Source organism: Cryptomeria japonica, chromosome 9, assembly GCF_030272615.1.
Source record: "Cryptomeria japonica chromosome 9, Sugi_1.0, whole genome shotgun sequence".
Taxonomy (NCBI): domain Eukaryota; kingdom Viridiplantae; phylum Streptophyta; class Pinopsida; order Cupressales; family Cupressaceae; genus Cryptomeria; species Cryptomeria japonica.
In genome coordinates, this window is record NC_081413.1 from 572927641 (window position 1) to 572946998 (window position 19358).

General features: G+C 31.7%; 1 protein-coding gene across 1 annotated transcript; it reads left to right on the forward strand.

Moving 5' to 3' along the window:
• The first annotated feature begins 6258 nt into the window (after window positions 1-6258).
• LOC131062856 (probable inactive receptor kinase At2g26730) lies at window positions 6259-10943 on the forward strand. The gene is made up of 2 exons (XM_057996593.2): window positions 6259-6988; window positions 10279-10943. Exons 1-2 carry the CDS (start codon window positions 6259-6261, stop codon window positions 10941-10943), a joined length of 1395 nt encoding a protein of 464 aa, XP_057852576.2.
• The last annotated feature ends 8415 nt before the right edge of the window (window positions 10944-19358 follow it).

The following is a 19358-nucleotide window of genomic DNA, read 5'->3' on the forward strand; positions in this document are numbered from 1 at the left end:
GTTTGATTATAGTGGGTTGGAATTCTTGGCGTCAAAGCCGTTCCTCACTTAGGTTGTTCCCTTCACATCGGCCATAAACGACTTTAAGAGTTGATTCCAACTCCTTGGGAAGGCAGACCTACTAAAAGATGTAGATACCTGAAGTACAGAAAGCTGTAAGAGTGGTCTGAATTTTTGATCACCTAGTTAAGGGGAGAGCATATTCCTTCCACTTTCGAGACAAAGCAATCAAGTTGGTTCTTTTTAGCCTTTCATTTCAGTGATTTGCTAAAATCTATATGGAGATGTTGCTTCACGAAAACATGGTGTGTATTTTATCCTTTCAAGGCAATGATTTTCTGATCTATGAAAAGGAATTTGGTCAACAAAGTAAATTCGATGTTTTGGTCAGCAAAATGAAAATCGATAGGGGAAAACTTTCTCTCTTTGTTTTGCGCAAAATAAAAATGAGGTTCTTTTACTTTGCAAAAATAAAGTGAATCCTTTTAGACACCAAAGGATGGTGATATTCTTTTTACCCCTTTCTTGCAAAAATAAAGTTTGTTTTGTTCTTTTTAGAACCCAAATTGAGAAATTTTCTCCTAGAAAAGCAAGAAAAGATTGTTGTTGTGGTTCGTTTTACAGCCCAAAGCAAGGTGAGTCCAATTTTATCCAACAAGAATTAAAATGACTCTAAATTTTAACTAACTTAACTAAGTTAGCCAGAATCTAAAACGATTTGTAATTCTACAAAGAAAATCCAGCTCTACCTGCAAGAAATTGTCAGAGTCCTGCAAAATTCCAATAAAATAGTCAGAGAAATCTGGATGTTGGTGGACTTCTACAAGTCTAAATTTTATTTCAGTTACAATTTTGATTTTTGTCTTCTGTCTGTGATGCACTACAGAAAGGACTGCACGTGCTACAATATAACCTGGATGCGCTAAAATAATGTCCCAATGCGCTACACTGTTTACTGGATGCGCTACTCTATGCACCGAAAGCGTTGATCTGGTTTTCTTCTGCGTTGAGACCTACAGGAAAATTAGTGATTTGATGCGCTAATGTTTTAACTTCACGCGCTAGATGATGGTCTCCACGCACTGAACAGTTGACCGGATGCGCTATACTATTTACTGGATGCACTAAACAATGAACTAAACGTGCTAATTCATTTTTCCCGCGTGCTTGTAAAAGGAGTTAATTTCAAAAACTGATTTGATATATGGGGTTGAGCCCCACGGTGGGCGCTAGAAATGTATGCAGGAAAAGTGGGTCGATAGAACTCAATATGTGAAAATATTGCCAAATGACTTGTCCACACACACACACAGGACTTCTTGATGTAAGCTATTGAGTAACGACGTGTTACTTAGCTTCCCAAGGTGGGTCCCATGGTTCTCTATCTCACAATGTCCCTCAAACCAATGTTTTTGCTCTCAGATCACTGAGCAAAATGGTTTAGGGATGGCAAATACAAGAACGAGGGATGTTTTGAGAGATTTTAGAATGAAAGGTATGCTAAGCTATGTATGATTCTAGAAATGCAATAAACTAGATGATAAGATGACAAGGTTAGTATGAATACTATCCTAACATGATATATTTAGTCTATGATTGAGCTAAGTGATAAAGAAAGTATTCTAAACATGCATATTTAGACTAATTTCTATTCTAAAGAGAGGCTAAATGATGAGCATAAAATGATATATGAGAGCTTAAATGTATTTGAGCATAAGTGTGATACTACAAATTTGGAGGATGATCAAAATGGAGGAATGAGAGCTCTATTTATAGCAAAAATAGGGCAATGGATGGTCAGGATTGAATGATTTAATCAAGGGTTGAGTTTGAAAGTTGGGGATCCATGTTTGTAATTGGCACCAATGAAATGGTGACAAGTGTCAACATAGGGTTGGGTTGAGAGAAGGGGTTGGAGGCATTAAATGCCCGAGGAGACCTCATGGTTATCTAGAGGGTAAAGGTCAAACTTAAGTTAGGTTTACCCAATGGATTAAGATTTAATCCAAGGATAAACCTTTGTGCAAATGATTAACAGATAATCATGGTCAAAGCAGTAAAGGCCTGATGAGACCCTTGGGTTGGGTGAAGGTAGAGTTAAAACAAATTCTTTAACCATGTAAGAGGGTTTGAGTTAACCATTAATGGTTATTGAAGACTTTGGGGGATTAAGTGGTTGAAGGTTGGAAGCCTTTAATGTTTATCAAAGACTTTGAGGAATTAAGTGGTTGAAGGTTGGAAGCCTTTAATGGTTATCAAAGACTTTGAGGTTTGAGAAGTGACTTCCCTTTGCTTAGGGATGTGACAAAGTTTAGAATGATGGGTTAGGCTAATTAGAAGCGATTAGAAGATTCTAGAAGGGATCAGAAAGGGGTTTAGGATTTTGCAAGTGGATGGAGGGATAATAGGATTTAATTGAAATAAAGTAATTTAATTCAATTTGGTTGCAATTTGGGGAAATTAAATAAATTAGATTTATTCAATTTTAGGATAACTATTTAATTAAATTTGAATTTAATTAAAAGTGGATAGGGAGGATTTAATTGAATAAAATGATTTATTCATTAAATGGGTATAGTGAATTTTATTTAAATAAATTGAGTAATTTACTTAATAAAATAGAAGAATGTGGATAATTTAATTAAATTGGATTTAATCAAATAGAGAAATGAACATAAAATATTCATTTAGAAATATGGTCATTTTTATACGTCTACATCACTAAAACACATATTTGCAGCATACTAACAGCAATCTCACCAAACATCCAACAAGCTGTATAAGCTTTGAATAAACTAGTATGAACTTTTAATTATCATTACACATTGAATTATTGGTTTGTTTAATATTGAAGGATAATTCTATTAGGAGTCAATGTATGAGCTTGAGTTAAGGATTTTGAGTTTGAAATTTAGATTGAACTATATTAATAATTGGGTGTTTTCTTTTGTTAGATTCCTAAACTTATTTTATTGAGACTAACCATTAAACCTTGAATTAGAGTGAAGGCAAAGTGATTTCTTACTAAGATATTGAGCCGCTCAATGACACTATGAAACTTGACAATTTTGGATGATTGTATTAAGAAAATTTTCTCACAACCCTATAATAAGTTTGAACTTTATTATAACATAGAAATATATTTTATTCTATTTTAAGTCTAGAAATCTTTATAATACAATCAATATACCCTTGACTCTATATATCAACCATTACTTTATTATAAATATACCCTTGATTCTATTTTATGTCTATTCTATTTTATTATAACATAGAACTTTATTATAAATATACCCTTGATTCTATATATCAACCATTACTTTGATTGTCAAATATATGAAATGTGTATTAAATGATCAACTACAGCCAACTACATCTTAGGGTGGAACGCCCGTCACTGCCAACCTTCTGTTTCAACCAAAGTTTTTTTTGGTTTTCTAACTACATTCCAAACAATTGTTTAGTTTCCTTCGCCAAAGTTATCTTCATTTAGCTGTAGGAATAAGAAAATGAATTTATATATTCTCTCTAAATTTGTCCAATTTCATTTGCAGAAACATTGAACTATTTAAGTTATCTTCATTTAGCTGTAGGAATAAGAAAATGAATTTATATATTCTCTCTAAATTTGTCCAATTTCATTTGCAGAAACATTCTTCTGTAGAATTTTTTTTCCCTGATATCTGCTCTTCTCTTCCACCATGATCCAGAAGAAAGCAAATTATTGTTAGCTTTCTGGGTGAATGAAATAAAATATGAGACTCCTGTTTCAAATACATACATGCAGACTAGAATATAATGGATCATATACAGTTATTTTATTTTGGGTGTCTACATAATGGAGTGGAAATCATGTATTGTTTCATCAATGCTTATAGTGTTATGCATCCCATAGTGGGCTGATAATCCATCAGTTCTCCTTAAAGTAGGCTTACGTGCATTTCATGTATTGGCAATCCTCTTGTTTATTATCTTCATATATGTATAATACAATAAAAAGCACTTAGAAAAGAAAAATCAATTGGAGGAGTCTTAAATTCTATCTAATTTCAGTGCTGAACACAAGAATGGTATTCTAGGAAATTAGAGCTAAATTTCTGAATAAATGGAACCCAATTCCTTATGTTTTCTTTTAGAGGAAAAATTCTCTGATACTAACTATTCAACGGAGTTTAAGCCAAACATGCTTGAATCTGCTGAAAGATGTTCTACAATGTGCAGTCTCATGTGCTGATTGTATATATAAAAATTAAAACACATTTTTGACATATATTAAAAAGTATAATTAAAATTATAAAATTTAAAATATAATTGAGATAATTAAATATAAAACTATAATATATAAATATAAAATAATCTTAAAATTGATTGGAGTTCTATGATTTCTTTTTCATTGATTTATTTGAGAGGTGAGGACAGCTACAAGACAAGCTTTCATTAATAGTCAGGTCTTTCATTGGTTCTAAGTAAACAATGTAGATACAATAATTCTTATATAGTGGGATCAAGGAGTGTATGTCCTTAAATTATGTACATAAAAATAAAAATATAACCAATATATAATTATAAATAAAATTAAAGTAACAATTTACATACAACAATTCTTAACCAAAAATTAAACTTTATGTGACTACTAAATAAAATGATTCTAAGTAAAATAACACAACTCTTAAGTAAATAAAATAGCTAGAAAGGTATATTTTTTAGCATTGTTTAAATAGATGAATTTAGGATATTTATATTGCACATTCTCCATCTTGAATCATTTTCACAATATGTTGAATCAAGCTGCATGACTCAAATTTGATCCAACATCTAAACGTTTAAAAAATTTAATCTACTAACTCCCATCCTTTCCTTAGAACCCATTGAAATTGACTTGGTATATATTTGTGCAAAAGTTTGTTATGTCTTAGTATTTAAAGAATTCATTTGAATGATAGACAAGGATCATTTCAAAATCCTTATAGTTTAGATAGAATCATTCTAGAAACATCATATTTGGACCATTGAAAGTAATCTAATCTACATTGAATATACATCTAGGACACCTTCATGATCTAAGAGTGTTCTTTTCAATATTTACGTGTAAGATTGTAAAAGTAATATATTTGGAAGTTAATTGAGGAGAATTTTACCCTTGCAATTCAATAGCTTCCCCAAAGTGTTTTTCAAAACTGTAAGTCCTTACCCTTCAATACATAGCAGAGACAAGTGCAAATTAGGTCATATATGCACACATTTAACAAGTTCATTCTTGTAGGTCACAAACCAGTTTTATGTATCAAGTCATTCCTATGACAAATAAATTTTGATTCTGCTAAGTGTGGATTCATTTCATAGATATATAGAGATTGTTCTCAACCTAAAGAGATTTCTAAATAGACAATATCTATTTTTTAAATATTTTTCATCATAATTATTAAACAAATATTTATTTTGATCTATCTACTTCATTCCAGTTGTTTAAATTAATTTAAATTAATTAAAAATATTTAATCAATTATCAAAATAACATACATTTTCATGACCAAAAACAATAAAAAAATAAAAGAGATGATTGTCAAATTTACCCTTCATTTCACCAAAGATAAAAATTTTTTTTTAACAATAGTAAACCTTTACAAGAGTTCTACAGTATATAGAGTTACAATCCAACCGCCTCATTAAACTTCTTTAAGAATATTGACATGCCAATCATAGACCTTTCCAGAAGGGTTACAGCTATTATATGGCCATAGTTTTGAAGCCTTCATTTTCATCGATCACATTGGAATTACAAAACCAATCAGTTTTTTTTATAGTAGAGAGATGTTTTCAATACCTGGATGATCTCAAAATGAGTGGCATATTCTCTGTTTCCTGGTTGACAACTAATCGATAAGGCCAAGTAAAACATAGGGTACGACGCCATCAATGCAAATCTCCTCTCTTTCAACCAAAGTTTTTTTTGTTTTCTCATTAAATTCCAAACAATAGTTTAGTTTCTTCCGCCATAGTTATCTTCATTAAGTTTTAACAATAAGAAATTGGCTTTATATATTCTCAATACATTTGTCCAATTTGATTTGCAGATACATTCTCCGGCAGAAAATTTATTTACTGATATCTGCTCTTCCCTTTCACCATGACCCAATAGAAAAAAATACAGCTAGCTTTCTAGGTGAATGAAATGAAATATGAGACTCATGATTGAATTCATGCACAGTAGAATATAATCAGTCATATGCACTAGATTTTGTTTTGGGTGTCTACAAAATGGAGTGGAGAAGTTGTATTATTGTTCCATGGTTGTTTATGATCTTGTTCTGCACTTCATGTTGGGCTGAAGATCCTAATTTTGCTCCTTCTCCTGCTCCTTCTCAGCATGATAAATCATCTCCTCATCTTATAGCTCCTTTGGCACTTCTTGTGTTGGCAATCCTATTGTTTATTGTCTTCATACACATGTACAATAAGAAGCAGGTAGAAAAGAAAAAGTATTTGAAGGAATCTGAACTCCCAACTTATTTCAGTCCTGGATTCAAGAAGGGTAATCCAGGAGACTGGAACAAAGCTTCTGAATCAATGGAACCCAAAGCTTCTGAATCAATGGAACCCAATTCCTTGAGTATGAATTCAGAGGAGAAATTCTCTAGTGACATCCATTCAACTGAGTTTATTAAGCCACCCAAGCTTAAGTTCATTGAGAAGGTTCATCCCAGTCCATTTGTAGTGGAAGAACTCCTAAGGGCCTCTGCAGAACTTCTGGGAGAAGGACTCTCTGGGAATGTTTATAGAGTGGTGATGGATAATGGTGCTGCTTTGGTTGTCAAGAGACTCAAGGATTTGCTAGTCAAAGGGAAGGAATTTGAGAAGAGGATGGCTTTCATGGGGAATCTAAAGCACCCAAATGTGCTTCCTATATTTGCCTATTGTTCTTCCCCTGATGAGAACCTCGTTATCTATGAATATCAGAAGAAAGGGAGTCTTGCTTCTCTGCTAGACGGTAAGCATTTACATAACAGATAACTCAATTTCTTCTTGCTTTCATTCTTTTTCTTTTTTAGATCAGTAGATAAGCACAAGGCCTTCGAGATTTTTAAAGCATGATGCAGGCTAAGAATATAGTTTGTCAAATTATAAGAAATATAAATATTACACCATTTGAGAGGTAAATATATGTTTTTTAAAATTCATCACAGTAAGTCTAACAAAGTATAGATTTACTACTTTATATTATTAATATTCTTACATTTCATTCATTTTATTGATCAGTTTTAATTAAAAAAAAATATTGTTTTTATAATTACATATTGTAGATGAGATGTAAAATTACTGTCTATTATTTATCTATTGAATCACACAATATTTAAGTAGAATATAATTTTAATTGTTTGTAATTTCGATTGCGTGTATTTTTTTGTATCAATGTTTGGGATCACACTCTGATCCATCATTTTTATGCTTCTCAACTCTCTTTTTATCCTGATGTTGGATCACCGAGGTGATCATTGATACAAGAAAACTACACAATCAAAACCAGAAACAATTGCAATTAAATTAAAGATTGTAGAAATCTGATATCATTAATTTAAGTAGAATGTTTTATGATATATAACATAAAAACTAAACCATTTATCTGATATCAGAATACCCTTATTTTGATTTCTTGTACTGCAAATTTTATTTAAAAACTTCTCTTGATATATTTTACAGATTTACTTATTTAATTCTTATTTATTGATCATTTCAATTATTAGTTTTAACCAATAAAAGTAAGAGAAATATTTGCAATAGATGAGATGCAAAATTGTTGTAATTGGTTTCTTATATTTCAATTCTTAAGTAAAAACTCCTCTTAATATGTATATATATACATATACATATATATGTATGTATGTACATATATACATATATATGTATATATAATTATTATCTATTTTACCTATTCACTTTTAAGTAATATTAATATTTTTTCAATTACTTTTTACACATATATTTTCTTGAAGATAGATATAATAGTTTTTAACTATATTTAGTGTGACTATCCATCATAATGATTAAAATATTCTCCACAATAATACTTAGAATTTTATAATTCTGCACAATATTGAAAATAACTCTAATCACACATTATGATAAATTAATTTACAAAAAAGTTAAACTTTAAACAATAATTAATTAAATTCTAAATTTATATAAAATTATAAAACTGATTTTAATATAAAAAATGATTTTATTACAAAGACACAAATAAAAAAAATCTATTTTCATTTTTTTTTAACAATATGTTGTTCTTAGAGAATAGCCTAACCTATACTAAGATCACTAGTCAAATGTTATATTAAATATAAAAATATGATGTTAGATTAATACAAATCCAAATTTAAATTGTCTAAAGTATCAAAACTAACTCTTTCCAAAGAATTTTCATCATATGAAATTTGCAATGAATAAAAATAAATCTAATTATATATTAAGATAAATTAATCTACAATGATAATTTGACAATTGAAATGAAAAATTATAAGAAAAAAAATTAAATGAAATGAAAAAATATCTTTTTTGGATTTAAAATTTGTTATCAAATGTATTTTTGAAATATCATTATTTATTTATTACAAGATAATTTACACTTAATAATTTTAAAGTTCAATTTAATAAAATCATAATAATTCTAATACAACAATTCTTCTACTAATTTAAAAATTACATTTAAATACATTACTGCAAGAAAAAAATTGATATCATTTTATCAACTTAAAATAAAATAAATTTACTTAAATTATACATACATAACTTATATCTACTATACAATCCCATTTTCAATATGTATATAGCTAAAAACAACTTGAAATATCTTTAATTATTTTTAAAAATATTGTATAATAATAATAAATAGTATCATGTCACTGTCCTCCATATAAAAACACCTTAATTTCAATTTGACAACTTTCTTATAATATATTTTCTTATAAATAAAGATAATATAACATTGTCCATAGGAAATGACTCCACATTAATTGTATATTTCCAACCATATTAATTTAGTGGCAAGTTTGCTTATAAGCTTATCAATATTGTCCCTTTATGTTTTGAATTAATCATACTATTTTAATGTTCTTTAAATCCAATAGTCTAGATCTCTTGAAGTGTACCACTAAAATATACAATATACTTTTTGTTTAACATGATTATAGGATTCATCATTGATGTTAGTATAGATGTTTTACTTGAAATCTCTTTCGATCTTATAAATTTTGTTTTAATAATATTAGAAATTCAAATTTTATGTTGAATCAAGAGTTAAAAAATGATTGAATTGTTAATAATAAAATTGATTATTTTTTAAAGAATTGATTGTTTTGTTGGTTATCAATTATATAACATCTTTGATAAATTTGAGAACAATTTGATAAATGTGAGTTGAGCTGAAAAAAACTGTAAGAAAATCATCAATTTGTAACAATAGATCATCTTGAGAAACTAACTCTAAAAAAATTTAATCTACAACCTTCTAATCTTTATATAGAAGAGTTAAACTGGAGTCTTGTTTTTTATTAGATAAAATGAGAAAAAGGTCCCAACCCTATCACAAAGTAGTCTGCAGAGAGATGAAGAAAAGAAGAAGTCTTCAATATATCCATATAAACAATTTTGATGCCATAAAGAATGTCTCTTTTGATCACTTCTTCAAACTCACATGATTTGGTTGGGGTTTTGTTGTAATGTTGTTTTCTACATTGTTTTGTTTGGTGAAGTTTTTAGTTGGTATTTACGTGACTGTTTCTTTTTGACCTGTTGTGCTTCATATCATATCTTTCTCAATATAAAAAGTTCAGAGTCTTTTCAAAACCTTATTTATATTAATCAAAAACACTTTCTTTTTGTGGAGGTCCAAACCTGCAAGCATAATAGTCCTATATGGGCACGGGGCATGATCCCGGCTTCATCCCTTATGATGTTGGATCCTTCGCACTCGACAAGACTTGATCCCTGGTGGGCTCATTTGGAATCTTTCAACTTTACCAGTAGACCAAAAGCCCATTGACATACCCCTACTTTTATTGTGAAATTACAGTATATTTAACATATCTCTAGGGCAAGATCCCTACGTGAACATTGCCTAAATTATAATATATGGTGCAGTAAGGGTTTAATGCACCAGCTGCTCTACTAATATGTTTAATGGGACACATTAGTTAGTGCATTGAATTTGACTAAGTAGCATAGTTCATTTACATGGTTTGTGTATGCATATTGTTCTAACTATCATTACATGGTTATGTGACATAGCATTTTTCAAGGGACAGACAGAATTAAAGTGGAACACCAGGCTCTCAATCATTAAAGGAGTTGCAAAAGGCTTAGCTTTCATGCACCAAGAGTTCGAATCCCATGGTAGTATTCCCCATGGCAGCCTCAAGCCTTCCAATGTCATTCTGGCTGAAAACCTAGAACCATACATTGCAGACTATGGTTTCAATTCCCTGGTAGAAGCAGGCACAGCTCCCACACCCTTCCCTTCAAATGGCTACAAAGCCCCAGAAAGAAGAATCACCCAAAAATCAGATGTGTACAGCTTTGGATTGATGCTCCTTGAATTACTCACAGGCAAAAAGGCTGATAATGCAGGGTTTAATCTTCCCAGATGGGTTCAGTCCACTGTAAGAGAAGAGTGGACTGTGGAGGTCTTTGACAAAGAGGTGGTGAGAAATGCAGGGGAGAATAGGATTGTTCAACTTCTGCAGCTAGGCCTAAATTGTGTGAGCAGGACACCTGAGATTAGGCCTACCATGAACTATGCTTCTGATGTGATTAATAAGCTTTGGGAACATGAAGACAATAGTTCTTTTGAGTCTTCTAGGTCTTCATTAGGCCACTCCATCACTGAATTGCCAGGAGGAGGGATTTCTATGGCCACACCAAGTCCAATCAGGAATCAAGCGGTTAAAATATAAGGAGCTCAGGATCTGTATCTTTTCATCACTAAAAACCATGATGATAGATGAGTGTTGAGAGAAATCCAAGGAAGTAGTTTTCTTTCTTTCCCTATATACCTAGCGAACGAACTAGTATTTTAAATGTCGTTCATAGCTACAATGTGGATTCAATGATTTTCTGCAGGTATGTGTCAAAATTCTTCATCAATACTATATCCTGTAATGGAAGGTCTTATGCTACTGGTTTTAATTTATAATCCTAATCATTATTGGATTGGGAAATAGTGTAAGTTGGTTTTTAATGGAAGAGTTTGTTTAATTGAGTTCATGATGATGATATGTTTCTTGGTTATGTTTAATGAATTAAATATTTCTATTAACAGTTGATGTTTTTGGATTCTTAGTTTCGGCTTTTCTCTTTATTTGGATCTGGGTTCTTTAGTTTCTGTTTACTTCAATCAAAACTAATTTTTTTTTAATAATTTAATTGTATATCTTCTTGTATTTAATCTAATTTTTTTTATTAAAAATATAATTTTTTATATTATTCACTTGATTTTTTGAGCTATTGTAGAATTTTGTTTTCAAGTTTCAGTAAATAAGATGCTTTAAGATTTCCCAATTGCTGTAAACTTATCTTTTGAATCTTGACAGAGCATACTAAGATATATGTAGTGATTGGTTAGTATTCTTAATTCGAGTTTTTTTTTTTGGGAAAAATGAACTTGGTTTCTAAGATTATATTTATATTTTTTTGTTTTGTTTTTGCATTCGATTGTTTTTTTTTATTTGCATCAACATTTGGGATCACACTCTATGATCCATGATCCATGATCAGAATGTAAAGAAAACATATTAACTTTTAAAATTTTTACAATTGATAGCTACTCCAAATTGAAGGACAAAAAAAAAGAAATCTGCAAGATGTAAATAAAAACCTCAAAGAATGCATTCAACACTTACAACATTTAGCCTGTTAAACCATGACATATGTCAGTTACTTGTTTTTTGATCGGTAAAGGCAGAGCCAGCATTATATTGATTAAGCAAAAAAAAATAACAGAGCTAACATAGCTAGTAGGTTTTTTAACAAGGTTTATACAGATCATGGAAGACATACGTGTCCTTCCAATTAGCATGAAGTCTTAAAATTTTAACTTGAAAGAGTATAAGTCTGAATGGCAGATACTTTACTGTCCTAAAAACAAAATTATACTTGATAAGCCAAAATTTATCGCTCAAGTCTTAAACAAAAACTTACACAAAACTCAAAGAAACCTAGCTTGCAATTTCCAGTTACTTTTATATTATCAGTTACTTTTATATTATCATATATCACAGATAAAACCAGTTGTAATAGAAAAGACCTTTATCCTAGTAACCAGCAGTCTCAACTCGATCACCTTCATTGTCAGTAATCATCTTCCAAATTGGTATCCATTGAACCCCAAAATGAAAACCATCTGCCCAAATTGGGGGGAGAGCCAATTAAAAACTGATGAAGTATATTTCATCATGATTCAATGTTCTTAGTCTCAATGAAACTCCCATTCATTGTAATCATACACCACCATCACAGTGTGTAGAGAGTCCTTTTGATGAAATTGGGATATCATGAAAGAAAGATGGGAGATGGTTTAAACATAAAATCTCTTCCTGATAGATGCTTTGGACACCAATTTGATAGTGTAAGCTCCCAAGTTATTAAGAAGGGGCCAAATCTGAAATCACAGCCTTTATAAAATCAGATCGTCACCTTTATATCAGTTAAATCTGGTGATGAAATAAAAACGATAAATTGTATCAGTTAAATCTGGTGATGAAATAAAAAGGATAACAAAAATTTATTGTAAGGGGCTGACCTAGGTAAGAAAGGATATCAGCAATTAAAAAAGTTCATTGTAAAAGGGCCAACCTAGGTAAGAAAGAATATCATTGTTAAAAAAGTTCTTTATAAAGGACCAACATAGGTAAGAAGGAATGTAATTATCAGCAATTAACTCAAAATACAAGCAGCACTTTATGAAGGGATGTATCCCTTGCCACGTGAAGAGGTGTGGCTGCCTCTCAATTTAAGATATAAAAGGGGGAGATCAATTTTTTTTTTAGGGGATCTATAAAGGAATGAATGAATTCAACAGAAATAAGAAAAAATATAAATTTGAAAATTTGAAAATAGAAAAAGAAAGCTAAGATACAAGGCAGAAATAATTATTATCATCAGCAATAATAGATTGAGAGATAAATTTATGAATAAAAATAAATTATAAATATATAGATGCAATAGTTATACTTTGCATAGATTAAATAATTGATCATAGTAAGCAATTTTATTGCATTTCATTTTAATAAGTATTTAATAGCAAATTTATATAGCTAATCAATTTTGAATTCATTAGAAATAGATTGCAAATAGGAAGGATATCCGGCCTTTCGAGTCCACGAGGTGAAATCCCCACCTATCCTTCATCAAGCATGCCACCACGAGATGGACCATTCATGGGCCGAAGTGTATGAATGCTCCTGGACATGGTGCCTCGTGGGGAGAGCGGTTTTCATGCTTTTATCAAGCATGCCACCCTGAGATGTAGCGCTCATGGGTTGAGAGGCATATGAGTGTTCTTGGGCTTGATTGAGGAGGATGAAGCGCCTCCAAGGTCAACTGGGGGATGAAGTGGACTGCGATCTTGCCATATTCGTGGGCCGAGAGGCAAATGAGTTATCACGGACTTAAGAAACTTTCAAGTATACCACATAGAGATGCATCACTCATGGGCTAGGAGGCATATAAGTGCTCTTGGACTTGAGGGTCTTCTCAAGTACACCACCCCAAAATGGGTGGTCGAGGATCCACCCATGCTCTTGCAATACTTGGATAACCATCCTTGAGATTGTGGTTTGCAAATATTTCTTATGAATTCCTAATACAATTACTATAGGAATATGCCTTGGAATAATTAGTAATGCTATTAATGTATCTTGAATTAAAAATGATTGATGTTCATATGGATGCATATGTTCTCATGAAATCTTGATATATATGTTAATAGCTTAGATGTTATCATATGTTCTTATTTCTTAATGATTGTTAATATTGTTGTAGGACCTAAAACTAAGACTATCTTAAATGATGTACATTATATTTGACAATATTTTATTAGTTTTACTTATAAATGAATTATTGTTTTAGACTTAAGTAGAAATTGTTATTCTAGGGCAAAAATCAAGAATATCTCAAGAAGGGACATTACAATTGGAATCAAAGCCTTGATCTTACCAGACTACAAATCAAAGGAACACTATAAAAACTTCTAAAAAGTCTCTAACAAGTTTAACACTAATACAAAGCAAAGGAGTTTGAATTACAAGTTCTGGATAAAAAATATCCATCAAATATACTAACAAAAACAAAACCTTTAAAAGATGAACAACATATTCAAATTATAACTAATGACAATGGAGACAACCTTAAATACCAGTATGCATTCTTCTAATCTATAGGCCTTTACTAGCAATGAAACTTGTTTAAAACATTTTTACAGTAAACTGACAAACTCCTCCAACCATATTAAAAACTATCATGCTCCTACATATGGATAAGAGGTACTTTATCTTTGTAGTAGCAGTTGTTACCTCAAATAATCCCAACCAAAGATTGCATTGTTCATACCATACTAATACTTGCACACTAGAATGATCCTTCCACATTAGAATGATCCTAGGATGGTTGACCACCTTAGAGGTGTGAACATATTCATGCAATAGCACAAGCACGCTATTTCTTATGCAAAACCCAAGATTTAAATAGGCTTTGGCTTTACATTCAAGTTCACAACTCCCAACAAGCTTTGAATCCCAAAAAATTAACATAGCATTCAATGAAGAGACCATAATCTTAGTAAACAAGTTATGCAATCAACCAATCTCTAGAACATGCAATTTGCCAAGTACATAAGTGAGTATATGAAATTATGAAAACTTCCAATAGAGCAGAGCAACAAATATACAATAATTTGTCGTTCATGAGTGCGAACTCATGGACCAACATAAATATACATACATATATACATACATATATACATACATACATATACATATACATATACATATACATATACATATACATATACATATACATATGTACACACACACACACACACACACATATAAAACATATATATACATATATACATCTAACATACACACACACACACACACACACACACACACACACACACACACACACACACATACACACACTTCCCAAGGTTGGAGGTACCAAAACAATGCATAGAAGTGTAAATGTAGAGTTGCAATGAATTGAATTCCAAGTTTTGCACACATAGATGCAAGTTTGCTCGTTCAAAGGGAAATTATTTGTTTCTTTAGACAAATTTGGAAGGGAGAATGGCTATTTTTGCTGTTTTTTAAAAAATGTTTGCCACATTGTCATGTCAATTGCTGCTTGTGTAAGTGATAAACTCACCAAAGTGGAAAACCACCAAGTTTTCATATAAGTTTGTCTTCTCTTGAGGGTACTTCAAATCACCTCAAGTCTCCAATAGCCTTGTATACAAGTATTCAATGTTTCATAATTAATGAAAAACAACTAGTTTGCATGAAGAAACTCCTTGACTTAAATAGGGAAAAATTGACCTTTCAATAATGTAGTGTGATAGTTATATTTAATGGTCTCTTATAAAAAAATAAAATGTTACAACCATAATCTTGGGGGTTGATTATCAAAATATGACTAAAATCTTAAAAAATAATGATAAATACACTAATATATTGCAAACTAACCTATCAACTACAACTACTAAAAGCTAGAGCCATAATTTTCTGGCAACCCAATAACACATTACACAAGTGTTAACACATTACACAAGTGTTAACACATTACACAAATGTTAGCTTCTGAATTTGTTGAATAGAATGTATATGGATAAACCTTTCTTGAAATTAGTTCAGGGAAAACTTCTTTGTAACTAAAATCTAAACTAAACCCTAGCACTTAAAGAAAAAGTCTTTAGTTTTATATGATATGTACAAGATAGATCTTATGCTTTTTAGCATGCATAGTAATTAAATTAAAGAACTTGCCAATGTTTTTGGATTTTGGGTAAGGGAATAATTCTTATTGATATTTTTATCAAGACGAGAGATTTTTATATATGTTTTGAAAATTAACCTACAACAATGAACAAATGTGTGTGCTCTCTAGTCAAAAGAAAACACTAGATAGCATGGATATTGTTGAGAATGTAATGTCCAACAATCATAGACCATTTTTTCTTGTCCCTTTATTTCTTTGTTGTCTCTTTGTATTTGAATGCTTAAACATTTGTATAAAAGGATGGGTGTAGAATATGTACTGGTGTTAAGAGAGAATAGTGCATAAAGATAAATTGCCCTGCTTTTCTATTGATGTAGCCTTGAATAGTGAACCACATAATTCGTTATCTCTATTTTAGTTTTGTTGTTTATTGTTTCTATTTTCTCTTAAATCTCAAAAATTGGTATTAGAGCCTCGAAGAAGCTATTTAAAAAATTGTGGGAAATTAAGGAAAAATGGAAGAAGCGAGTAAATAGAGAATTGAGAAATTCTCAGGGAAGAACTTTGGAATGTAGAAACTATAGATGGAAGGTTTGATGGTGCAAAAAGACCTTACTATAATGCTTGAAGGAAAGACAAATAAGCCAATTGCGATATCCAATGAGGATGGGAGAAATTGGAAAAGAAGGTGGTGACAATGATAATTCTTTCTCTCTCTAGAAATGTGTTGTTTAATGTTGCAACAAAAAAGATAATGATTTAAGTCTTTGGGATCGTTTATCTAACATGTATAAAATGACTTCTGCATCAAATAAAGTTTTATTAATGAAGAAGTTATATAATTTGAAAATGTTCAAGGAAGGTGAATTTGTGTTAAAGCATTTAAATGAATTGAACACATTGATCAACCAGTTAATTTCTATGAGCATAAAATTGAATGATGAAATTAAATTCATTTTTCTATTGTGGTCTCTCTATGATAGCTATGAAGGAGTTGTGATGGCTATCAACAAATCGGTTTCTATAAAGAATGGTTGCAGTTCCTATGCTAGTGCACGTATAAGATTACCATGGATCTGGCATTTAGGACACTTTTTTGCAAAGTGAGAAGAGTCTTTTTCCATTGTTGGCCAATAATATTCCATTCTTAGAAGCTTTTTAGCAAGAGTAGTCCCACTTGAATGTGTGCCACAAATACCTTCGTGAAGCTCATGTAAAGCAAAGTTAGATTCATTACGATCAAGGTAATGAAGAAGAGTACCATCTAGACCTTGATGGTACAAAGTATCAGTAGTAAGGGTATAACAGGCGGCTTGTCGAATAAAATTACATTTTTGGTTTCGAGATAGGTCAATGGGTTGGATGTTGTTCTTTAGATAATCGTATATCGGTCCATATAATGGAGAATCCAAACCAGTCAAGGCATAGATAACATGGGATTCATAGTGGTCATAGGCTGGGGAGAACAGTTGCTCTACCAGAAACTCGTAACGACTTTGTTGCTCTGGAATTTGTAGTAATGAAGCGATAGTAGCCATTGCATCGGCTGCTTTGTTGTTCAACCTTGGTATTTGTTCAAAGGTGATGTGTACAAAATATTGCTTGAAGTCATCCACCATTCGCTTGTAGGGTAGTAGCTTATCATCCTTTGTCTGATAGTCGTTGTTGATTTGATTGATGACTAGTTGTGAATCTCTGTAAACCTTTAACTCTGTGATTTTTCATTCTATGGCCATTTTGATGCCTATAACCAATGCCTCATATTCAGCCACATTATTTGTGCATGGGAACATAAGCCTATATGATCTTGGTATAGTGTATCCTTCAGGAGTAATGAATAGAATGCTAGCACCTGAACCATGTTGTGTGTAGGATCCGTCAAAGTATAGGGTCCATTGTTTGGTAGAGATAGCAAGAACGTCCTTGTTCGGAAATTCAATCTCCATAGTTTGTTTTCCTGGTAGCGGTGCTTCAGCCAGCTGATCTGCAATTGCTTGTCCTTTGATAGCTCTTCATTCTATGTAGTGGATATCAAATTCACTAAGAATCATGACCCATTTAGCCAATCTGCCTGTAGTAGCTGCCTTGCTGAGTAGATATTTGAGGGGATCAATTTTTGCCACTAGCTTAATCGTATGTGCTAGCATATAATGTCAGAATTTTTGAGAAGCGAAGACTACTGTTAGACAAGCCTTCTCAACGAATGTATAGTTGAGTTCATATCCATTCAATGTCCTGCTGATGTAGTATATAGCTCGTTCCTTTCCTTGTTGATCTTCTTGTGCCAATAGTGCCCCCAGTGATATATCTGTGGTTGAAATGTATAAAATGAGTGGCTTTCCTACTATTGGTGGTACTAGAACTGGTGGGTTCATTAGATACTGTTTGATTTGATAAAAAGATTATGCACACTTGGCTTCCCATCTGAACGATACATTCTTATGTAGCAGATGATTGAATGGTAGACTTTTATCAGCTAGTTGAGCGATGAATCACCTGATTGATTGAAGTCATCCTTGTAGAGATCGGAGCTGACTGATATTCTTTGGTGGTGGCATCTCCATAATGGCTTGTACCTTTGCTAGATCCACTTCAATACCTTTAGCTGAGACTATGTAGCCTAGTAACTTGCTTGATGTAACCTCAAAGACACACTTCTTAGGGTTGAGTCTGACTTGGAATTTTTCCAATCGATCAAAAATCTTTGCTAAGATACTGAGGTGTTCTGCTCTGGTGAAGGATTTAGCTAGTAAATCATCTACATAGTCCTCCATGAAGCTATGCATCATGTCATGAAAGATTGTTGTCATTGCTCGTTGATAAGTAGCTCCTGCATTCTTTAAGCCAAAAGGCATAACATTCCAACAGTACGTTCCCCAAGGATAGGTAAATGTTGTTCTATCTTGATCTTTTGGGGCTATTTTTATTTGATTATAGCCTGAAAAACCATCCATTAGTGAGAGCATTTCATGGCCTGCTGTGAGGTCTACAATTATGTTGATACTGGGCAAAGGAAAGTCATCCTTTGGACAAGCTTTGTTGACATATTTGAAGTCAGTACATATTCTAATACTGCCATTTGGTTTTGATACTAGTACTATGTTGGAAATCCATTCTGCATAGTCAATGGGTCGAATGAATCCGACATCTAATAGTTTCTTTAGTTCAGCTTTGACCATGAGTGCCACCCGTGGATTCATTTTTCGTAGTTTTTGCTTAACTGGCTTAACTCCTGGAGTAATGGACAAGTGATTCATGATTAAGTGTGGATCAATTTTGGGCATATCTGCGTATGACCAAGCAAAGTTGATTTGCTTTTCTTTAAAAAAATTGATAAATGCTGAACTTTCTTCCTCTATTAGAGATTCTGTCAGGTG

What these genes read in the sequence shown, in the direction of transcription:
- LOC131062856 (XM_057996593.2), top strand. Translation starts at nt 6,259, where the DNA reads ATGGAGTGGAGAAGTTGTATTATTGTTCCATGGTTGTTTATGATCTTG. An exon ending in TCTTGCTTCTCTGCTAGACG is followed by an intron (nt 6,989 to 10,278) that starts GTAAGCATTTAC and finishes TATGTGACATAG; the next exon opens with CATTTTTCAAGGGACAGACA.